The following is a 24,205-nucleotide window of genomic DNA, read 5'->3' on the forward strand; positions in this document are numbered from 1 at the left end:
TCAGCTACAGGTCAGGCGCGAGCTCCCTGCGGCCGCTGCGCCGGCCGGCTGCCGGGCTGGCACCAGCACCGGTGAGCTCCCGGCCGGCCGCGGCACAGGGCTCTGCCCCGCACGGATCCGGCCGGGCGCCCGCAGGCGCGCGGGGAGCGGAGCCTCCTCTCCCTGGATAGCAGCAACTCGTAGCGATTCCCTGTTCACATTCGTGGAGATAAAATGATTTCTGAGCTATATAGACAAGCGGTCCTTCGTCCTCGGCTTCCAGCGGGTTGCGGGTGTATCCAGTCTGGGGACCCCGGTGAAATGCCAGTGTCCCGGGAGCCCTTTCGGCAGCCGACCCCCTTCCCCTCTCCCCGTTCCCCCCGCCCTCGCTGCCACGGTCCAGTACCCGCGCGGTGCCGGAGGGGAGCGCGGCTCGTGCCGAAGTCCTCGCCCTGGGTTTGGGAAAAGCAGCATCGGTTCCTTATCTGTAGACGGGCAGGCGGATGTGGGCGTGCTGGTGGTCCAAGAGCCTTGGCACAGACACGGTCTCGTAGCCCTTGCCCAGCATCTGCTCCTTGATGCAGGGCGGGTGGATGTCGTTGATGAGATACTCCAGGGACTGGAGGCTGCTGCTGAGGATGGAGGTATTGCAGAGCGTCTTGCTGGGCAGCCCCTCGGCCGGGGGCACCCCCAGTTCGCGGGGCCCGGCCCCCAGCTCCGGCGGGTTGTAACAGTCGCTGTTGGGGGTCACCAAGATGCTGTTCCAGGGAGGGGCGAAGTACTGCCCCACCGAGAAGTTGCCGTGCATGCAGTTCAAGGGGGACGAGCTCACCTTCTCGGCCGCGCTGCCCAGGGCGTAGGGGCGCGAGGCGCCCGCGCACGTCTCGGGGGACTTGCTGAGGGCCCCCCCGCCGCCGCTGCCCCCGCTGTACATTCGCAGGTGCTGCTGCTGCTGCTTCTGCTGCCAGACCAGGTAGTCCATGCCCTCGGGGTAGATGCCCGCCTTGGGTCCCAGGGCCGCGGCCGGGTTGGAGCCCAGCGCCAGCTCGGCGCCCTTGCGGCACTCCGGCAGGACGGCGCCGGCGTACGCAGCGGTGCCGGGGAAGGCGGTGTGCTTGGCCGGGCTGGGGTTGGTGGCCACGACGGCCGGGCAGCCCGGCTGGGCGCCCTGCGCCTGGCACTGCTGATTGATCTGGTAGATGATGCTCTGGATGGAGGGCAGGTTGGATGGCGGCAGGGCCAGGCTCCTGCCTGCCAGCGGCAGCACGGAGGCCGCCACCGTCACGTTGGGGGGCACGGGACCCTCCAGCTGCTTCTGGCCGCCGTGGTAGCTCAGCTGCCCGGCGCAGGAGGGACCTTGAGCTAAAGTGCTTGACGCGGGGTAGGGAGCGACGCCGACCTGGGCGGGCGAGAGCTTAGTCCGCTTCCCCTCCGAGTTCTTCACCACGCTTTTGCCGGAGGCTTTGACGATGGCCAGGAGACCCTGGTAGCCGCCGGCGTGCAGGGGGTAGGGGCTGTAGCGCTGCCCCGTGGTGTCGTAGCCGTTGACCGTCCGGTTAAGGTGCTTGTGCTGGGGTACCCTGATGTTGGTGGGGAAGATCTTGATGGTCAGCGGGCTGTTGGCCACCTTCTGTGCGTAGGCATCCAGCTCGGCAGGGCTGGGGTAGCGCGGGGAATGCATGGGTGCCGCCGTCTCGCCTGCAGAGCAAAGTGTAGGGTGAATCCGGCGCTGCCGGGAAGAGGGGGACCCGGCGCCCCGGCACCCATCACCCCCCCACCCCGGGCTCCCACCCCGGCAGAAACCAGGTCACGGCATCCGCCTGCCCCCTCCCGCTGACGGAGTCACTTCTAAGTGGCCTAAAATAAACTCGGTGTGGAGAATGGAAATGTCACTTTACCCAACGGGGGAATCTTTCTCCGAGATTGGATTTAAACTACATTATACAAGCAATTTCATGGGTGCTTTGCGCTGCTACGAGAACCTCACCAAAAATGGAAAAGCATTGCATTTACCAGCCATAAATCAGCAGTTCCTATAATGAGCACAAAAATGTCACTTTTATGCAATTTTACAGATGAACAAAACTGGTGAAATTAACTGTGGTAACCTACTGGAGTCAGCAAAAGCCACTGCAGAAAAAAAAAATTATATATGTATATATTTTTGTTCCTTTCAAACTCTTTCCCGAGCAAGTTTCTGCCATTCTGGTGTGAAAACTCATTTGTCGTACCCATTATACTTTCATTTGGAGTTTATCTTGAGTATCCAATGAGCCACCAACTGTGAAAATGATTAAATCTACAAAATCTATCTAATAGATGGAATAAATTAGGTGCTTAAAATCTCCACACACACGCGCGCACACATGCACACACACGCTGGCACACGGGGGGACGATGTTTGCTCCTGAGCCGGTCCCGAAACCTCCGGCCCTGCCAGGGGACGTCGGCTGCCCCCGGGGGATGCTGGACCTGGCGCCTGCCAGGAGCAAGGTTTTGCAAGGGAGAGATGCTCAAACCGGGGGGGATTTGGGGCCGGTACCCCCACACCGAGGAGCCCCAGCCCTCCCAGGACCCTTCCCCTGCTGCCAGGCTACTCCGGAGGCTCCCAGGCAGCGCAGCCCCCCGGTACCCGGGGGAAGGGCACTGCCGGTACCCGGCATCCCCGCGGGGATCCTGGGGAGCACTTTGCTCCGGATGCCACCGGGACCGGCGATTCCTGATGCCACCGTGCACTGGGCGGCAAAGTCTCCGCAGAAGAGCTGCGCCATCGGGTGCGTTCAACGTGCCTAACGAAGTCGTTAAATCGGTCTGCGACGCCTGTCTCAGCCCTGCTTCGACTGCTGCTCCGGCACGGTGCCCGCGGCTGCCTGCACACACGGGCACGTCCGGAGGAACCAGGCACGCCGTTAAAACCGGGGGCCAGGGGGAGGCGGGGGCACTGGCAGCTGCAGGACTCCTCGTCACCCCCCCGGGCAGCAGCGCGATGTTCGGGGAGGCGCAGGAGCGGGGCCGGGGCCGCCGCGGCCGCTCTCCATCCTCTCCATCAGAGTGGCGCGGCAGTAATTTAACAGGCAGAACGGCAGAGCGTTCACCAGCCTTTCCTCCCATTAAGCTAATGTTATGGGCTTTTTACAGGTGTCTTAAATAGACATTGTTATTAACGAGTATATTAAACCAATTAAAACCAGGGCCTTTGAGTAGGATTTAATGTAGCTGCCAGGAGACAGGAGGCACAGCGTCAGCAGCTCCCTACGGCGGGACACGTGCAAGCACGCGGCGTCCTGGGCTGCGCCGCCAGCCCCGCCGGGCACGTCCCGGGCATCGACCCCCCCCTCCAACCTCTGTACAGGTCCCGCACCCACGCAGCAGGCAGCGAGCAGCACGGGGGGCACGGAAGCGTGCACGCTGGGTGCTGCTGGGCACGGGCACCCCACGGCCGGGGGGGCACAGGGGGCTGCGAGCAGGACCCCACCTGCCCAGCGCTACGGCACGGCACGCTGCCCGGCACCGCGGCCCGCCGGCACCACGAGTCACGCACATCTGCATTCCCCTTCATGCCGGCACCACTGTCCTTGGAGGTGGCAGCATCGTGAATACTCAATTAACATGACACTAATTAGTTGGTGACACTCGCAGAATCCCTAATGAGCCCATTCCACAGAAACGCTCCTTTCCAAGCAAAAATAATAAAAAAAAAAAAAAAGGGCCAGTGCTGGAGGGAGGGAGGCGGCATCGTCCGTGGACACTGTGGCTCCTCGGCGCGAGTCACCAAGACCCCGTCCCTGAGCAGCAGGTCTGGGGGTGACGCTTTCGAGGTGGCCCCATGCAGCCCCCCCCGGAGCTGCCTGCTGCTGCAGGACAGGCAGAGCTGCCTGCCCGGGGAGCCAAGCTCGGCCGCGGGCATCCCACCCGCGAGCCCCGGTGCCAGCGTGTGCCCGGGGAGCGCCGCGGCCGACCACGCTCGGGCCGGAGGGGGAGCCGGGAGCCGCTCCCCGCCTTTGTCGCCTCTTCGCGCCAGCTGGGTTGGATGTGACAAGCCACCAATTCGGTGTGTTGTCACATATCAGGGTGACGCACCGAACCCCCGCCGGGAAAATTACAGAGCGACCGATTTCCCGGCGGCTCCCGGCGTGCTGGCGGCTGCGCGGCTCCACCGCTCCCCCTCTCCGCAGTAATTACTGCTTTCTAACGGGCTGTAATTACTGCGAGATGCAAACTCTGCGAACCACCGCCGTCACCCGTCAGGCGCAGGCAGCCCTGACACCCAGCCGCTCGCTGCCAGGTTTGCCCCCCCCCCCCCCGCCTTGAACTTGACCCATCAGAGCCGTCACGCCAGGGCCGGGTGGGATGCGCCACGGAGCCCCGGCCGGCACGGTTTACCTCCGCTGGCTGCCGACACACGGGCAGGCTCAGCCGGGCTCGTCGCCGTAAGCAGCCCCGGCTCCCGCCACCCCTAAACCAACCCCAGCCGCTGGCAGCGTGCCGGCCCGGGGCCGGGCACCCATCGACAGCTGCTTCTCCCAGAAGATGCTTCACCGGCTCCCGGCTCCCCCCCTCCATCGCTGGCGTTCCCACGGGATGCGGCCGGCACACCCCCAGCTCCCGGCTCCCCCTCCCTCCCTGACCTGCTCTATTTTTCCAGCCTGCACTCAATAACAGCTAAATAATTGAATCTGCTCAGCAGCCAAAGATTTGTTTTGAATTTTATTGGAATTTTAAATTGTTTTGTTTCTTCAGTATTTTATTACTGTAAATGGAAAATGCATCGCCCGCAGTAATAATCCGATGGCTTTTTATATTACTCCGAGCTTCTGCTCAAAGCATTATTGGAAAGCCAGGCAGAAACGAGAAGCCATTATAATGGCAGCACAGGCTTATAAGATTACGCCTCCAGCTAAACAACTTTTTACTTTAGCAAATTGGCCACCAAACCCGGTTCGAGACACAGATGTAAATCCCACACCCCACCAGTGCTGTGATCCAGAATAAATCTTGGTTTATGGTGGGGGAGCTCCCGTCCCACTGTGCCCGGAGCAGCCAGGTCTGTGCAAAATGTCCGACGGGGATGGGGATCCCCAGCATCCCCAGCATCCTCTGCATCCTCAGCATCCCCTAAATCCCCTGCATCCCCAGCATCCCCAGCACCCCCTAAATCCCCTGCATCCCCTGCATCCCCAGCATCCCCTAAATCCCCTGCATCCTCAGCATCCCCTGCATCGCCAGCATCCCCTGCATCCTCAGCATCCCCTAAATCCCCTGCATCCCCAGCATCCCCAGCATCCCCTAAATCCTCTGCATCCCCTGCATCCCCTAAATCCCCTGCATCCTCAGCATCTCCTGCATCCCCAGCATCCTCAGCATTCCCGGTGTCCCCGGGCTCCCCCACACTGTGCCCAGCTGCAGGCACAGCCCGCAAGGGCCGGGGAAGAAGGAAAGATGGGGAGAAAGGAGGGGAGGGAAGCTAACCAAAGCCATCCTTACAGCAGGAGAGACCAAGGCTAACCGGAGGCCGACAATCTGGGGCTTGTGCCGCACAGGAGCCGGGCGGCACAAACCCACAACAGTCCCCAATTACCCCCAGCCCCGGCTCCGCTGGGACACAATGGGCGCCGGCGAAGCCCAGCTGCCGGGCCCCTAATTAACCCTGATTTTAACTGTACACTTTTAAAGGCACTAAAGCAGTTACAAAGTGGAGAACAAGGCAGGGTTAATAGCGCAGACCTAAATTGCAGGCCCGCGGGGCCCGGGCCCCATAGAAATAATAGCCCTGTCTGGGCTGCTCAGCTGTCAGTCAGGCAAACAATTCGGCACCCGAGGAGCTCACAGGAGCCACGGCATCGGGGCTCTGGCAATCACTGTCTGCTCAGCTAAAGCAGTTGTGGGATTAAAATGGTGCCAGGAAAGATGCTCAGCACTGGGAAGGATGCTCAGAACTGGGAAGGATGTGTATCATCAGGAAGGATGCTTGATAATGAGAAGGATGCTCGGTACCGGGAAGGATGCTCATGACCAGGACAGATGCTTGGCACCAGGAAGGATCCTCAGTACCAGGAAGGATGCTCAGTACCAGGAAGGATCCTCAGTACCAGGAAGGATGCTCAGTACCAGGACGGATGCTCGGTACCAGGACGGATGCTCGGTACCAGGACGGATGCTTGGCACCGGGAAGGATGCTCTGTGCCACTCCCACAGCCCAGCTGCCTGGGGTGTCCCCAGCCTGGTGCTGGTGGCAGCATCCCTGGCTGGGCCCCCTCTTCTCTGGAGGAGGGCGAGTGCACGCACCAGCAATTTATGGCTTTAATTTTCAGGCCATGATGCTGCAGGAGACGTTGCGCTCCCCGGGGCGGTTGCCCTGCTCTGGAAGGGGACGGCGCGCAGGACGTCAGGGTGCATGGCGGGGTACGATCCAGGGATCAGCACCGGCAGCACCGCAGCCCCGAGCGAGGACCCACTGGGACAAGTCGAGCCAGGACGCGGCGGCGACAGCACGTGGCACCTAACTGGTTAACAGCCGGCAGGAAAGACATGCGCTGCCTGCCACAGCCGGGCAAGACGAGCTCCCTCCCTCCCCTCCATTCCTGTGCTCCTCTGCGAGATAAGATGGGACAAACCTTATTTTTACACATTGAAGGCAGTAAAATATTTTCCAACAAATGAAAGGAGCAATCTCAGCAATAAATCTTTATAACGCCGCCGAAGGCGAAGCCGTGGCTGGAAGCTACCTGGCACCTCGCTCGGGCCTTGCTTCCCCGTGCCCCCAAAGGAAAACGCTTTTCACCCCTTTTTCAGACGGGAGCGGAGCCGCTACCAGGACTGCCCCCGCCGCTGGAGCTGCCACGCGCCTCAAACCACGGGCACATCCCGGCCGCTCTGCCACAGAGGGCAACGGGCTGTAGGACACCCCCAATCCCTCGGGGGTAACCCCGTCCCGCGGAGGGTGAGATGGCGAGAGCCGCCCAGCGGGACCAGCCTGGTGCTGGACATCCGGCCTGGCAGCGCCGGGACCTTGGGAGCAGCAGGCTGCTTCCCGCGGCCAGCACGGCCGAGCCGACGCCAGCTCCTCCTCGCCACGCGGGTCTGTCCCGGCAGCGGCGTCCCGTGCCCGGGCAGGCTGAGCTGAGGTGTGCCCAGCGGGTTTGCCAGGGACGCTGTGCCGGCGGCGTGCCGTTCGGGAGCAACGCCCGAGGGCTCGGCTGTGGTTTGCTGCCCTGAACCGCGCGGCCAAGCTCCGGCTGCTCTGCCCACCTTCCCTTCTTCACCTCCCGTCCGCCACAGTCACCCCGGGAAGGGGCATTTCACGGGGGTCACCTTGCCCTGCCCCAAGCATCCTGCCAGTCCTCGCCCTTCCTCCCGCTTCTCACCCTCCCTCCTCATCCTCGCCCTTCCTCCCGCTCCTCGCCGGACCCCCCCCCCCTCATCTTGCCCCTGCCCCCGTTCCAGGACAGCGCTGGGTTTCCAGTGCTGACCTGGTGTTTCCTCCCTCTCAGCGGGCAGCGGTTAGGCAGGATTTTTAATTTGCGCAGGGGCGGGAGGGGGTGGGAAGGGGAGCGATGCTGAGAGCGCCGAGTGGAGGCAGGAGGAGACGCTGGAGACCCGAGCTGTCGCACAGCGATCGGCGTGCCAATGGCTGATATTAAAAAGTAATAGCGCTGCAGCCTCCAAACGAATTAAACTGCGAGAGCCGAGAGCTCATCTCCTGGCTTTGGGACCAGGCTCCCTGGTCCCCTCGCAGCAAGGAGATCCCAATGTCTTTGAAGCTTCAAAAAGCTTCAAAAAAAATCCCCTTTTTCTCTGCCTGCAACACTGAAAGCAGATTTTGGAAGAGCTAAACCCTAAATATTTGCACAACACATGGAAGAAACCTAAATATTTGGAAAACACTTGGAAGAAACCTAAATATTTGGAAAACACGTGGAAGAAAACAAACAGAACCTGGTGCATTTAACAAATAGATAAAGTCCTTGAGGTTTGGGTCCGAGCCCCAGGTGGCAAAGCTGCCCCGGCCCCGCAGGCAGCAGCTCCCGGCAGGACCTTCGGGGGTCCTGGGCAGAGCTGGGGGGGTCCTGGGGGACGCTGCCCTGCCCAGAGCCAGGGTGACCCGCGGGGTGCGCAGCCCCCAGCCCTGGGCACAGCAGCCGCGGGAGCTGGTGCGGGTCCCACGCGTTCCTCATGCTGTTTTTGGGGTGCAGCGGGGCGGGGGGGGGGGTGTCACCGGTGCTGCCCCCCCCCTCCGGGCACCGCTCGCTCTGCACCAGGCAGGTTGGGCTGCTGTCACGTTGCACCAGCTTTCCCACCCTGCGACGTGCGGTGGTTTCTATGGTGACGGTGTCCCCAGGATGGGTGGTGCAGAGGCCACCGCGCCGCGGCGGATGTGGCTGGGGGGGACCCGTGCACCGGCGCGGTCCCCGGCCCCCCCGTGAGTGAGCGCAGCCCCGGCACGGACGGCAGCCACCCATGACCGGCACCCTCAGCAGCGCCACGGCTGCATCCCCTCTGCACACCCCCCCCCCCCCCGCCATTGCAGGACCCCCGCCACGTGGAGCCGGGACAAAAGCGTCCCCCGGCAGAGCATCCTGGGTGCGAAGAGCCGAGACAGACGTGCCCCGGCTTCAGGGGCTTAAATTAAAACCAACTACAGAAATAATAGCGGGAGAAATCCGTCTGAATAAACGTAGGTGGCAAACCCCGCGCGGCAGCCGCGCAGGAGCCGTAATCTGCAAAGACAACAAAATTCATGACAAAGCACAAAGGGAAGCGCCGGGCTTCGCCGTCCCCAGATATTCATCCGTTAACACGCTCCCTTTTTAGGCTGACATGTCATTTCAGACGGGCCTTTTTTCCTCCCCTTTCTTCTCCCCCTCCACGGCGCGCGCGGCTCTGCCAAGGCGGCTGCTGAATTGGATCACCTCAGGGCGAGCACTTTATTATCTGCAGTCAAAGCGTCACCACAAATACCCGTCTACACACACACGTGTCACTTCCCATTTGTCTCCTCCACGAGGTATTAGCGCCGCGCGCTGCCGCGCACCGTGTCACCGCGTCCACCGGCGCGGCAAAGGCAAACGGCGCCGGGCGGGAGGCGCGCAGGGAGGGCGGCGGCGCGGCCGTAAGGATGCCCTGGTGCCACCCCACTGCTGCCACCCCAACGCCATCCTGGTACTGTCCCAAGGCCATCCCAGTGCCACCCCAGTGCTGTCCCAATGTCATCCTGGCACCTACCCGATGCTCCCCCCGATCCAACCTGATGCTGCCCCAGTGCCACCCTTCTGACACCCAGCGCAGCCCTGATGCCATCCCACCACGCGGTCATCGAGGGGACCCCGGCACCGGGAGGGACCCCGCCGCGGCGGGCAGCCCCACAGCTCACGCAGCCGCTCCCCAGCCCCTCCGCTCGGTCATCGACGGTAAATCAGTTAATTTAAAGACACGGGCTTTGCACGCCGAGCACGGCTGCTGGCGCCCACGGCACCCCGTCCCTGCCGAGGGGAGCAGGGTGGGCACCCCGGCGCAAGCTGCGGGGAGCGGGTGCCCCGTCCCCGGTGCTGCAGCCCCGCACGGCCCCACCGGTGCCCGGGAACCTGCTCTGCGGCCGATGGACCGGTGCAATCCTGGAAAGTTTGGACCCAAACCAAAACACCTCGTGTGCCGGGGCGTTCCCGGTAAAACCCACCCAAAGACCGAGGCTCTGACCTGGCTGGAGACGGTCCCACCCGGAGAGGCTGCCCCGGCGCCGAGCGGCCCCCCCCCTTGCCCATCCATCTCCCACCGCGCACGTGACCGATCGAAAAGTGTTTTTGCAGCGTTTCCTGGCAGGGAAAGTGCAAGTCAACAGCACATTTTGGGCACGGCAGTTAATTGAACTCCTTTTTATGGCACGTATATAAATACACAGAACCATCATTAACCGATCCCTTCCAGAAACTGAAAATGAAAGAATTAATCTTATTTCACTCATGTGTAACCCCTCATGAAATTAAAATGATATTTTATGGGTGTGTACAAAAGCAGAGCCTTGCTGCAGCTACTTTAATGAAAATGCCCTTGGAATAAGTAGAATTGGGTAACGAGAAGCCATTAAAGGGGCCTTCATCCCATATGCAATTAAACAGTTTTATCACTGATGAGAGTCCCCACGGGCGAGCGGGGAGAGGGGTGGGTGACCCTGAAGCCGGGTTCCCGGCACTTTGCTGCTCTCTGAGCCCCGGCCATCGCCTCTCATTAGCGTTTTAATCACCCAGCCGGAGCCCTGGGGGGGCTCAGCCACCCCCTAAGAGCCGGTGTGCGGTCCCCGAGGTGCGAGGTCCCACGGGACCCCCGGCACGAGGGCCAGAAGGATGCGCACGGTGAGGGGTGGCGGGTGATGCCCGCACGGCGAAAGGAGCTGTCAAGAGGGAGGGAGCCGGGGAAGCTGCCCGGAACCCCCAGCTCCATACGGATCCCACCTCCGCAGGGCGGCACGCATCCTGCACCCCCCAGCCGTGTGCCCAGCCCCAGGCTGGCGGCAGAGCGGTGCAGGCTGAAGGAGGGCACAGAGAAAGTAACATTTAATTAAATATAAGCCACTGCTACATTACTGCGGAGAGCAAGAGCAGCAAAGAGTTTGGCCAAGCCGAGAGTGGTATTATTTGATTTATAATTTAAATAAAGCTCAGGATTCCTGTAATGCGCACAGAATAAAATCAAAAGGGACCAGGCTGCTGGAGTTAATTGGACGTGATATTTTCCTGAGGATGCTGCTTCTCCGCAGGCTCCTGCTCCTCGGCTGGCGGCGGGCAGACGCAGGCAGGGCTGGCAGGGCTCCGGGCACCCTCCTGCTGCCTCCTGCGTCCCCTTCGAGGATGCAGTGCCGCCATGCCGGTGCCCGCGGTGCACCCCCGGGATCACCGGCCAGGGGAAAGCGGATGCTGCGATGAGCCGGCAGCAGCAAGCACCGCGGCAAAGTCACCTACGGCACGGAAGGGGATGGATTTCGCGGGATGCGCCGAGCCCCCTGGGACGCGGCCACGTTGCGGCGTGGGGAGCCGAGACGAGGGGACGGTGATTAGCAGGAGGGCCAAGGGGCAGAACCGGGGGGCGAAGGCACCGGGGCTGTCAGCTCCCAGCACAGGCAGGAAAATTAGTCAGCTCACCTTTTACGTGAAATTAATACAAAAATTAATCAGCGGCGCGGGCAGGATAATAGGATTTCACAGTGGTGCCGGGCCAGACGGCCAATGTGCCGAGAGCCAGACTCATTTAATATCGACAGAAACAATGCCACAGGACAGAAATAAGACCCATAAAGATAATTACTGAGATACTCAGGAGCAAATTAAGTAATCAGAGGCACTTCTAAATTGTGCCTCGTTTTAAGAGAACGCTATCTTTGTCGATTACCTACGCAGGCGTTTAGGAGGCGGCAGGAGGCTCGGTCCCGCGCACCGGCTGGCCGGCCCCTCTGTGCCGCGCTTACCGCAGGTGCCATAAATAAAGAAGAGAAAATCGTATTCCAAACCAGATGCGTGGCCCTGGCTGTCACCTGCAATTTAATTTGCACTAGCGGGAGGCAGAGAGGAGCGAGACGTGCTGGATTTGCCCATAATGAGCGGAAACATACGGGCAGCTAAACTTTGATTAAGGTGACCTGGCTGGCGGTGGCCGGCAGTGAGCGCGGTGCAGGGGTCCGGCCGGGGAGCGCGACCGCTGCCACACACCGCCCGCCCCGGGGGACGTGCCCTGGTGGGGGACCAGCCTCAGAGATCTCGGGCAAGCACGGTCCTGCCCCGAGGAATGCGGCACGAGTTCCCCGCTCCCCACCCCGCGCCTGCTGGGGTTCGGCTTGGGGTCAGAGCTCCGCAACGCGCCTTCCTCCCACCGGCGCGGTTCAGGGACCCCCCCGGCACCCCGGGGCTGGCGGCTGCAGCCACGAACAGCTCTCCCCACCGATGGGTGCCTGGCTGCGTGGTAACACCACGGATGGGCTCCAGCTCCCCACACCTCCTCATCCTGGCATCTTCTCCGGGAGGGTCTCTGGCGGGGTGGGAAAAGCCGGGGAGCACCAAAAGCCCCCCCCCGGCAGGAGGGTGCTGCCGGGTCCCATTCCTGGGGTGCTGCTCCTCAGCGTCCCCTCGGGCTGAGAGGGTGCCCGGCTCTGAGCCACAGCTAGATCTCCAGAAAACCCTGCCTGGCAGGTCTCGGACCGTGTGGGCACGGCTGAGCTAATTAGCCCACGGCAACGAGGCACGCCGGGAGCCGGACCCTCGTGCCAGCCCTGCACCGCCGCACGCTGCTCGGGCGTGACGGATTAGGAAGAAGTTTACAAGAGCAACAACCGTTTTCCTTCCAGACACTAATAAGAAGGAGACCCGAGTGGCACCGCGAGCTCCGACGCAGCGCGAGCGTGCGGGGGTCCACGCGCGCACCCACCCGCTTTGCACACTCGCCGAGACCCCCGAGAGCTGACACCCTGCTGGGTGCTCGGGCGCGAACAGCTTGGGGGGGCACCGATCCTGCCTGCCCCCAGGATTTCTGATGCACACACCAGTGCTTCCCCCCAGCCGGGATGCTGGGATGCCTCTGGCCTGGGTGACCTGCTCCCTGCACCGATGCTGTGCTGGAGCTTGGGGAGCTTCACCCAAAAAATAACCCTCCTGGCTGCCGGCGTGACCCAAGCGCCGCCGGAGCGATGCCGGGGGTCCCGGGGTGGCCGAGCGCTGCCCAAACCCCACGCCCGGCTCACTCGGCTGCATCGGGGTGCCCGGGTAGAGGGAAAAAAACCCGTCTCCGGGAAAATACAGATCATTAAACAAATGCCCGGGGGCTGTCACAGACTAACAAGCAGAGCTTTAGCAGCTGATTTGTCTTCAGCCGGCAATGTTTAAAAATCCAACTGAGACCAGCAGAAAAATATCCACTCCCCTCTTTAAAACACACATTCATCACTTGAGAATCTTAATGCGTCTTTCCCAGCCGGGGAGGTCAAACACGCCTGCCTAAAGCAGGCTCATTAAATATACATTTAATCATGGTTTGGATTGAGAGACAAAGGCTGGGAGAGACAGGTGCTTTACTGGAGTGACCTTTTGGATCCCATTTTAATGTAACTAGTTTACAGCTTATCTGAAAGGCCAGCTCCTGGGGAAGGCGAGCTGCAGCAAAACGGGGAAAGTAATTAGGGGGGGAAGGGCCGGGGAGGTTTGGGGGGCCGTGGAGCAGGCGACGGCAGCATCCTCTGCCGCCGCGCTCCCAGACAGCTCTGCAACATTTTCTGAAGTTCGACTTATCAACCAAAGCAACCCAATTTAATTTGCTTATCTTGCCTCCTTCCTCCCCCCGCCCCGCTTCTCCTGCTCTTTTTAATTATCAGTTAAATAAATGTCTTTTTCAATAGGAGCAGCAGCATCAAAGCGGGCACGCGCTCCCCCGGGCACTTACACTTGCGTGGCTCCAGCGCCTTGGTGGGGCAGGCGAGGTGCTGGGCTGGGGGGTTCTGGGTCCTCTGCAGGCAGGCCAGCATGGTCCGGGTCTCCCGGCGGGCAGCGCCGCCCCCGCCGCCGCCCTGCACCCTGCCGAGAGAAGGGAGACGCCGGTGAGGAGAGGGGACCTGCCCGCCCCGCTGCCTGTCACCCTCCTGCCCACCCAGCCGCTCCCCGGGCAGAGGAGCTGCTCCCCAGGTCCCGGCGCAGACCGTGGGCACGCGATGCTCGCAGCATCGATCATCCTTCGGAGATAAATACTTAACTCTGAAAGCCTTAAATATAAATGTACGTAAAATAAATACGAAGGTCACAGTGGGTGATTTGTGCTCCCTTCAAGGCTTCCCACCCTTCCCGCCGGGAACGGGGCAGAGCCGGGGCATCCCTCCGGCACCGCGCTCCTGCCGGCTGCAGCCGCCCGGTGCCAGACCGCTCCGCCGGCGTGCCAGCCGGTGCATCCCGGCAGAGAGCGACCCTGCCGGCTCCGGCCAAGGCTGGGGAAAGACGGCGTTAAAATCCCACTCGGGGTCCTGGGATCTGTCGCCAGCTCCCAGCTGGCATCAAAATCTGCTCGACAAAAGCTGGAGGGGTCAGGCCAAAGTCATCGCCGCCACCGCTCTGCTAATTGTACATCCTTCACGAGCCGCCGCAGAGGGCATGAATTATAACCAGTTGCTGCTGACACCCTCCCACTGCTCCGGCTGGCGCGGGGAGCGATATTCCCGCTCGGAGAGGGCAGGGAGACACGGGCAGGAGCAGGAGCAAAGCGGGCAGCGGTGCCCGTCCTCCGGTGTCGCAGCTTCTGAGCCGTCGCTCACCCGGCTGAACGTTTACTGATGGCCGGGTGTCGCGGCCGGGTGACACCACTCCACGCGCCGCGTCGTCGGGGTGCCATCCCCTCCTGTAGCCATCTGGCAGGTGGGACGTTTCCCACAGGACGCGGTGCCAGGGCCGGCGTGCAGGGGAGCCGAGCCTTGGGCACGCACGGGCAGAGCTCGTGCCCGTCGCCCGCCGGCAGCAAAGCACGGAGGGATGGTCCCCAAGCTACGCCCGGCGCTCTCCCTGCTCCGCCGGCTTAAATGTCACCGTCACCGGTGGGAGCGCAGCCTGGCAGCCCCCGCGGGTGCCGGCAGTGCCCGTGTGCTCGCTGCTTGCTGCTCCCTGCGCCGGCGCGGGGGGGTCCCTGGCTCCGGGCTGGACGGCCGGCGGTGGCAGGGGGTCCTGCACGGGGCATCGGGGCCGCGGCCGGGCTCTGCCCGAGGGGCTGGGGGTCTCGCCCCGTCCCCCCCGCCGCCACCGCGCTGCAAAGGGGAGGGCAAGGGAGAGACTCGCTAGTGAAAGGTGCGAAGAGCAGGAGGGGAGGAGGAAGTCATCTAATACCAAGCAGGTGTCTGGAGAACCCAAATTGTGCTGTTTTCTCCTAATAATGAAGTATTCATGAGTAAAAGCCTTTTTCACTACTTTCTTAAGATACTAATTTCACAACAAGCGCCTTGTTACCATGCAATTATTCCAATCGTGCATTTCTCCCAGATTCCATCTGTCCTCGCGCTCTCTAAATGAAAGACAATCATGTAACCACCTTTCATTATTCACTATTTTACTTTCAGCAAAGGTACCCTGAAAGAAATGATTTCCTCTGAAAGGGACTTTTATTCAGTTTCAAAACCAATTTTCTCCTATTACTGTCTTAAAAAAAAAAAAGGAGGGGGGCAGGGAGGTGTTTTTATTTCATGCATTACATATCCTTTGTTAACGCAGCTCGCAGTAAAAGCAGCCGTATCCATTTTCTGGCTTCGATTTCTGGTAATTTTAAAATATGCCATTACAATCAGGCAGAAATTATACAGTTTGAAAAGAGAATGAAGTGCTTCTTATTCAGAAGCTGAGCGCACTTGACTGCCAGGGAGCTCGCCTCTCCCCGCCGGGACTCGGGGTTCATTACGCAGCCCCGCTCCCCGCACGCCTCGGCTCCCCCGGCACGCGCCGGCGCCCGCCCACCGGCCGGCTTCGGCACCGGCAGCACCCGCCGCGCCGACCCCATCCCCGTGGCGGGGGCGGGGGGGGCCCTGGGTCAGGGCACCCACGGCCACGCGGGGGGCCGGCTGCCGCCGTACCTGAGCCTCACCTACGCAGCGACCTCGGGGCCGGCATCCCGCCGGCCGTCACCATCTGGCCGATTAGCGGGCGGACGTCAGCTCCTGCCTCGCAGCAGGACGCTGCGCCGTGTCCCGGGTGGGCTCCGTGGGCGGCGGGTGCTGCTCAGGGTGCGCGTCAGGTCCCTGCCGGTCCCCGGGAAAAGGGGGCTGGGAGCACGGACACAGCACCCGGGGGAGGGGGCGGCACGGGGACAACAGAGAGGCCAACAACCAGCCCCCACCGGGCAGGATGCGGCCACTGGTGGGCCACCAAACCCGGGTGCTGACCAGAGGGAGGGCGAGGATGCAGCCCCCGTTGCGGGGCTGAGCCCCCGGGGAAGGGGGGATGCTGGTGGCCGGTCACAGGAGCCACGAGCACCCCCGGCCCTGAGGGCCCGGCAACGCAGGTCCCCTGAGGACAACCCCATGATGGCACGGGTGCTCTCGCCACCGCTGCTCTCCGGGCCCTGCCACGCACCCACGCGCAGCCCAGCGCCGTCCCGACCTCGGTCACGCACAGCCCGAGCATCGTCGGCATCAGCCACGTGCCAAACTAAAGAAAGGCGCCGATTCATTCCGACCCCAGTTCTGCCCCGTCTCCCAGCCTCACGCAGCAGAGACGATTTTTCTGACAGCGATGCTGCATTTCACCCCACCTTCACGGGCACGCTTCATAACTACAAGGGCCTCGGTGCCGTGACACCGTCCCCCCCGGGGTGCCGGGCACCCCCCGGACCCCTAAAGCGTTCGTAGGCGAGAGGGTGGGCGGCCCGGCACAATGGGCATCTGTGCCGCGGTGGCATTTCGTTAATGCCGCTCCGAAAAGCCCCTGAATCAGCTGATGGGAATTGGGCGCTGGGCTGTCCGAACGCTTAGCGCCGGCTTAGTTAGCTCCATCTGCATTTGAACTAATTCCAATCAGCAGGATCCGATTTAGTTCAAGCTGCTCTGGCTCTTTTCGTGGCAGGAAAGACAACACTCAGCAGTTTTGCCAAACCGCCCCAAGTCTGCCCGGCCTCTGCCCGGCCCGTGCCGACAGCCCCACCGCACAGCCGGCACCGCGGCACGTGGGGAGAGCATCCCGCTCCTGGGGAGAGCATCCCGCCCCCGGGGATGCCAGGAGCGGGGTCCCTTGGGGACACCCAGAGCCGGGTCCCCCAGCAGCCCCAGCCCCGCATCCCACAGCACCACTCCCCAGCCCCAGCATCGTCCCCCTCCATCCCTCCATCCTTCCCAGCCCCTCTCCGAACGCTCCTTCCTGCCCCACACCCCCCCGGCCAGCTAATTTCAAAGCCCTATCTCTACATCGCACTATTTATAAGCCCAAGGTCTTTGTGACTTTAATAAAAAAAAAAAAAAAAAAAAAAAACCCGCCACCCTCTATGTCTAAAGCCCCCGTGACGGGAGGGTTTGGCACCTCCTCTGACATCAGCGGCTGATAAGTCGGGCTTATCTCCTCCGAGAGCCCCGCGAAGGTCCCTCCGGCAAGATAAGGCCGGCGCAGCTGTCAATAGAGGCTTTTGCAGGCAAGGATTTAGATAAAAGAAAATGTGATGGGGGGGGGGGGGAGCAAAAAAAAAAAGGGAACTTTTAAAGTCTCAGCCCGAACGGGCCGTGTGCCGCTGGCCGGGCGCAGAGGGGAGGGCAGGGGCAGCCCCGGGCAGCACCTTGGGCAGGAGCAGCCTCTCGCCGGGAAAAGCGAGGGCCAAGGTCTCGGCCACCATCCGGGCTCCTGGGCAACGTCTGCGCATCCTTCCCTGGGTGCTGTCGGGGCGGCCTGGGGTGCAAACCCATAAAAAAGGGGTTTTCAGGGCTGGGGGAGGAAGGGGGGCAGGACCGGGGATGCTGCAAAGCCATTTGAGTTCACGCCGCCGTGTTCCCCCCGGCTATTAACAGCCAGCGCTGGGTTCGGCACAAGGACAGGAGGTGACCGGGTCACCCCGGCTAGGAGAGGCACAAGAGGCTCCTGACAGCGCCAGACAGACGGACGGATGGACAGACAGCGTGGGAGCCAGGCCAAGGCTGGCAGCAACCCTCACAAGCCGGCAGCACCGATAAATTAAGCGAAAGCTCTCGCCAGCCCCCGGTGTGCCAAGTACAACAAACCGGCCTGCCGCAGTGCCAGGGCTACCTGCCGCGACCACGGACACCCCTGTCCCTCGTCCCTCCACGCTGGGATGGAGGAGAAACCCACCGCCCCGCCGGGGAGCTCCCCTTCCCCGCGGCCCCGGGGCCGTCGGGTCGGTGCTATGCCCGCAGCAGCCCCGGCATGGCCACTGTCACCGTCCCCGGTCCCCGTGGACACCGGTTTCCCGTCAGATGGCATTCCTCCTGCGAGGGTGAGGAGGTGGTGGAGGAGGAAGGCTTCCCCTCTGCACACAGAGGGTGCCCATCCTATCCCAGGGCGAGCGGGATTTTGGCTGGTGCTGCCGCCCGGCACCGCGGCAGTGCAGGCAGCTGCCGTGCCAGCTCGTGCCCATCTCCCATCCGGCGGCAGATTTACGGTCCCCGGGCCGAAGTGGTGGCGGGGACGCGGCGCTCAGCGAGCGACGCCACGGCTCAGTCCTGCAACGGGCGAGCGCAGGAAAGGTCACCCCGCCGTAAATCACGGGGAGCACCAGATAAAATAAAGCAGAAAGTTTGACGCCGCCATGCCGAGGGCTGCAATAAAGCACGGCGTGGTGCTGCCGGCTGCGCCGCGACCTTCCCCTCGCCCGGCCGCCGCTCCATCCTGCCCGGCTAATCCGCTCCCCTCCGCGTGCTCCAGCCCCAGGCCTTTCAGGGGGCCCTGTTAATAATTAAATGTTAATCTAAAAAGCAATTTTAGCTGCAGTGCTGCAGATCTGGTTAGAGATTACATTAGCATGTAAGAGTCAAGGGTAATTTTCTCTAACCCCTCTTGTGATCTTTAAAACCCGCAGATCTTAAAGCAACACCAGCTCCTCTGATTAAAATTGGAAGCTGGGGTTTGCAACGGATAATGATGCTGGAAGTGATTATTTTGCTGCTCGGGATCTCGCCGGGGTGGCGGGGGAGCGGGGGGCTGGGGGAGCGACCCGCACCGGCTGAGCGGCTTCTCCTGGGCGCTGGGGACGCGGGGAAGGCGCCCAGGGTGAGCCCAGGTCCCGGCTGGCACCGAGCAGAGCTGCACCCTCAGCTTGTGGCTCCGGCTGCTCAGCTGCGCACCCGGGGGGGGTCCCTTGTCTCCTAACTTCTCCGTCATCCCCCACCTGGGAGACGGAGCCTGCAGGGAGAAGCCCACGGAGGAGAGGATGCGCACCCCACCAGGGATGCAGGTGCACAAGCCTAAACGGAGCGCACCCTGCGTGGGGACAGGACGGTCCCCTCCAGCGCTGGGGGGGGACACCAGGAGGCACACGGGGACAGGCAGGACCAGGCATCGCCTGCGCCCCATCCCAGCCCCAACCTGGGGGGCAGCTGCCACTCCAACACGGCGAGCATCCCCGCTCACCGCTTCCCCAGAGCCTGCCTTCGTTTGTGGAGGAAACGCTCCGGTGGGACGGCGTCTTTTCGGGGCTGCCGTGACGGCGGGGTGGCACGGAGCTCACCGGCCGCGGCACACCACCAAGGGCAGAGCAGCACTAGTGCGGGCGGTGAGGGGCTGCGAGCCCCCGCCGTCGGCATCGTAAGGCAGCAACGAGGAAAGGTCTCGCCCATCCCAGCCAGCACCGAGGTTTCTGCTCCCGGGGCAGCTCCAAGGAGAAACTCCTTTGACCGTTCAGAAAATCACTATCAAAAAAAACCCCCCAAAATATCCTTTTTTCTCACGAGCGGGGCCAAGGAAGCTGGGACGGGGGCACAGCTGCCACAGCCTGGAGCGGAGGACACGAGCAAATTACCGCCCGACCGGTACAAATGACCCGATGGAAGAAATAAGGTATCAGATGCATCCGTAACGACGGAATTAAAAAAGCCAACGCGAGTGCTGCTGAGCGTTTGCAGACATCCTCGCACAGGGCTCGGGCAGCCTGGGTAAATTTATGTGTCAGCTTTAAGGAGGCCTCTCATCAAATGAGCTATTTTGGGCAGAGATTAAAGATCTATTTTAGCTGCGAGCGGGAACAGCTCTCGAACAGGTTAATAATGATTCTGGAAGCCCAAGCGTGTCCAGCGCCCCGGGGCAGAGCAGCCAGAGCCCCGGGCAGCACCTGCGGGTCCCCAAGGCGGGAGGGTGGGTGACCCCGGTGCAACGTCCCCCCGACCTGCTGCCATCCTGCCAGGGAGGAAGAAACCCCCGTGCCGCCGGGAGCGAGGAGGCTGCGGCGCTGAGCAGGCGTGGGTAATTGGAAGTGGCAGACGCTGGCACGCCGCTGCCGAGCAGGTCGTTACGTGGGACTGGGAACGAAGTGCCAGGAGCGGGGGGGGGGGGGGGAAACGACCCTGTTAGCAAAGGTCAGGGTCCCGCTCGGATGCCTTCGGCATTTTGGCAAAGCCCAGCCCTGGCTGCACGCACCGGGGTGCCGGCAGGGCCGGTGTGCAGCGTGTGGGCAGGATCTGCCTGTATGTAGGTACACCCCCTCTAACAGGGTACCCTGCGGGAGCGTGCCCGGCCGTGGGGAGCGGGAGCCACGCTGCCCCGGGGGTTCTTTACCCTGTTCCCCAAAGCGAAACCTCACTCATCCAACACGATCAGGCCGTGCCTCCACCCTGCACACAGACAGGGGGAGAGGGGCCGGGGCGATGACCCCACCGAGCCCCCCACTGTCCCCCGCAGTGAGATCCAGGTGCTGGGGATGCTCACGGGCTTTTGGTCCCAGCCCCAGCAGAGATACGGCATCAAACTGGCAAAAAAGCCGAGCGGCTCCAGGGAGACCTCCAGAGCAGCAATTAAAAGCACCCTGGACCCCAACAAGCCGGGAGCCCAGCCTGGCGCGTGCATCCTCCCCCCGGGTCCGTGCAGCACCCACAGCCCCAGCTGAGACCTGACAGACTCGATGTTGCAGAGACCAAAACTCCCGAGTGCCTGGCACGGCTCCTCCTGCCCCATCCCGGGGGCTCGCGTGCCCCCCGCGGTGACCTGGGGCTCCCGTGGCTATTGTGGCAGCACCGTGGTGCCCGGGCCGGCCAGCCACCCGGCCAGCTGCACCGTGCACGGCGGCCAGGCGTGCGCCGCTCGGTAATTACAGCCCCAAGCGCCTGAGCTGTGAAAGAATCTGACGAAGGAATCCAGGGTAGATCGCGCTGCTGAAATTACTATAATCAAAAGCTTTCACAAAGGCTTCAAATGCAACCAATTACCCTGAAAGGCGAGGCAAGAAAGAAAACAAATTAACATGTTTGCACAGAGCCTCCGCGGCAGCGCACACATCGCCCCGCGCCGCCCTCGACCCCAGCCGGCCGCTGGTCTCCATCCCCACTGCTGCTCCCCATCCCCGCATCCCAACTCCCTGTCCCCACTGCTGCTCCCCATCCCTGGGTCCTGCTCCCCATCCCCACATCCCAACTCCCTATCCCCACTGCTGCTCCCCATCCCTGCATCCTGCTCCCCATCCCTGTATCCTGCGCCCCATCCCTGCATCCTGCTCCCCCATCCCCGCATCCCAACTCCCTGTCCCCACTGCTGCTCCCCGTCCCTGCATCCCAACTCCCTGTCCCCACTGCTGCTCCCCATCCCCACTGCTGCTCCCCATCCCTGCATCCCGCGCCCCATCCCTGCATCCCACGCCCCATCCCTGGGTACCAACTCCCCGTCCCCACTGCTGCTCCCCATCCCTGCATCCCACGCCCCATCCCTGGGTACCAACTCCCCGTCCCCACTGCTGCTCCCCATCCCTGCATCCCACGCCCCATCCCCGCATCCTGCTCCGTCGCCGCTGCCCCCGCTCGCCTCGGGGAGCAGCTGCACACAAAGGGGCTCTGTGCCCGTCCCTCGCCCTGCGGCCGGCCGCTGCCCCGCCGCCAGACAAAAGCCCTGCCTGTGCCGCAGCCGGGGCCGGCGCAGGCTCAGGGACTTGCCAGGGCAACCCGGGGAAACCTCTCTCCCTCCTCCCCGGCGCTGGCTGGGGTCCCCGGGCCAGGGGAGGTGCGGGGGTCCTCAAAGGCGCCCATTGAGCGCAGCCCCGCATCGCCCCGCCGACAGATGGGGAAGCTATTCACGGCGGGGGCCTCCCAGCCCCCCGGACCCCCCACCCTCGCCTCCTTACGTTACACTTTGTCTGTGCCACCAGTCTGGGGAAAAAGAGGGGGGGGGAACAAAAAATCAACTTTTTCCCTTTTAATATTTAACGAGAGTCCATCACCCTAAGTCTATTTTGTAATACAAAGCTCCGGAGATTTAAACCCTTCTCACCCGGAGAGATGGAAATGAATGGTGCTCTTTAATGAGCTGGTTCAGCAGAAAAGATAGATTTCTAAGATTACTGTAGGAATTCTTATAATTGATGTGTACTTTTGTAACGAGGATTATACCACCATCTGGTCAAGTAATTCCAGCTCTTCCCCTGCCTTCTCCTAAGCTGGCCCTGCTTTTGGGGTTCCCTGGGGAAGACGGACCAGCCCGCGTCCCCACGGGGAGAAAGCAACACAAAGAGGGGGGCGAAGACGAAAAAGCCAAATAAAATTAAAGAAGCTTTTCTTATTTAGCCGTAGATAACGTAACACAGCCACCGAATGGGAAAATAAGGCATCTCTCAAGATTTATATATTTGTTTTACAAAGCCCTACTTTCCCCCGCCGATCGCGCGAGGCCGGATGAGCTGCTGAATGCCGAGTAATTAAAAGGAACAGAGAACAATACCCGCGCCCGCCGAAGAACGCGGAGTTTCCCTCGGATGTTTATAGCAATTGTATGAAAATGTACAAGCCGGGATCGCAAGCGCTGACAGCCGCGCCGGAGCAGCCGTGATTGCGAGCTGGCTGCCTCCCCCGGCTGATTGGCATTAATTGTGCGCGTTTGCAAAGCAGAACGGAAAGTCTGACATTAGCTGCAAGCCAACATTTCTTTCTAATAGTCTTAATGATTACGACGAGAGCTGATGATCGTTGTGGGGTGTTAATAGTCCGGAGAGCGGCTCTGCGGCTTCTCCCGGCGCTCGGCAGGGACGAGAGCTGGTTTGTCCCCGTCAGCGCCATGCAAGGGGAGATGCTCCCTGGGGTGGGCTGGGGGTGCCGCGGGACGGATTCGAGGGGTCCCGTGTGGCCAGAGGCCCTCCCCCGATCTGGGGACGCTGCCCATCAGCTCTCTGCCAAGGGGAGGGGACAGCAGCCCCCTGCCCGCCCGGGGGTGGGAGCAGCTCCTGCCCCGTCCCCCGGCTCTGCCCCATGGCAGAGGGGATGACAGCCGGAGAGAGAACGTCCTCCACCCTGAGACCCCCCCCAGGGCAGGGGGGTCCCCAGAGATGCCCCACGCTGGCCATGCCTAGAGGGAAGCACCAGGCCGCCCTTCTCCCATGGGTGCCCCAAACGCAGCCGGGTCCCCCCCCCCTCAGTTCCCCCAGCCACATCCTCAGGGGGGCTGCAGGGGGGCTGGGCTGGGGGTGCTGCGCAGGGAGAGGGGAGCAGCCCGAAATGTCTGCCCTCAACAGCAGAGCCCGTCATTCAAACTGACTGACGAAACCCGAGTTTTCTAGACTTTTTACGAGGCTGGTTTTTTGGATGTCCTTGAGCTTTGCTGCTGCACAGAGGCGTGCGGGAGGGCGGGTGGGCTGGGGAGACCAGCACGGGATGCTCCGGCCGCGGCTGGAAAGCTGGAGCCAGACGTGCACAAAACCCCTCCGCAGCCCCAACCCATCCAGGTTTACACGGGAGGAAAAATCAATGGCCATCGATCCGCAATACGAAGCGGGAACATGGCGCTGGCAGACGGCAGGCAGCTGGCATCTGACCGGCGCTGCGCAGGGGACGCGGTTGGGGGTCGCATTGCCGGGGGACCGGCGTGCGTGCCGGGGGACACGGCTCGAGACACAGCCGGGCTGCCAACAGCGCCGACGGCCACCCCGCATTCCCCGGGCCCCTCCGGGCCAGTCCACGTGCCATAAACCCTCGCAGCAGCAGACAGGGCAGACACATCCGCGGTGCGTGGGTGGCTCTTGCCCCCGTCCTTGCCGGGATGCGGCCAGCAGCCGCCCAGCCTCCCCCCCCCGGCAGCCCCGGGGCCACCGCGCAGCCTGTCGGGACGGACGGACTCAGCCCAGCTCCAGGCTTTCAGCTTTTCAGTCTTTTTATCATCGTGTCGGCCAACATATCACTCTGCTTTGGGCTTTCTGCGCTCACTAATAATTGTTCCCAGATGAAAAGAAATAAAGGCTCGATCCCTCTCCCCCTTCCCCTTCTCCCTCCCCCAAAAAAAGTCCGTAAAGAAGAGCTATAAAAATGGCTTGTTATCTCACCTAGCGAGGCTCAGACTGTATGTTATTGCTAATTGGGTATAACATCCTTGTCTTGTTCTGCTCTCTGAAGCTAAATCAAGAAAGCACCACTGCTGCGAACTAATTATATCTCCGGACTGCAGACTCCAGCTTGTCTTCCCCTTTATTGAGTTAAAAAATGGTCACTAACCTTAATCTCTCATATCCTCAAGCATTAGGGCTGCTGAAAAACCACCACTTCCACCCACATCCCAGTCTGTGCTCAGAAAGATGGAGCCCGTGGCCCGGCGAAGGCTTTGTGCTG

The 24,205-nt window shown here is 62.1% G+C and overlaps 1 protein-coding gene across 2 annotated transcripts in view; it reads right to left on the bottom strand.

Annotated features, from left to right (window-relative positions):
• Window positions 1-370: 370 nt before the first annotated feature.
• The window catches only part of FAM222A (family with sequence similarity 222 member A), a 30,811-nt gene continuing 6,976 nt past the window's right edge, over window positions 371-24,205 (bottom strand). For both annotated transcript variants that reach the window (XM_075769386.1, XM_075769387.1), the window contains exons 2-3: window positions 13,396-13,526; window positions 371-1,677 (exon numbers count right to left, since the gene is read on the bottom strand). In XM_075769386.1, coding sequence (XP_075625501.1) covers window positions 461-1,677; window positions 13,396-13,477 — 1,299 coding nt within the window. In that variant the 5' untranslated portion in view covers window positions 13,478-13,526 and the 3' untranslated portion in view covers window positions 371-460. The remainder of the gene's footprint in view (window positions 1,678-13,395; window positions 13,527-24,205) is intronic.

The sequence above is a fragment of the Balearica regulorum genome, chromosome 17 (assembly GCF_011004875.1).
Source record: "Balearica regulorum gibbericeps isolate bBalReg1 chromosome 17, bBalReg1.pri, whole genome shotgun sequence".
Classification (NCBI taxonomy): Eukaryota; Metazoa; Chordata; class Aves; order Gruiformes; family Gruidae; genus Balearica; species Balearica regulorum.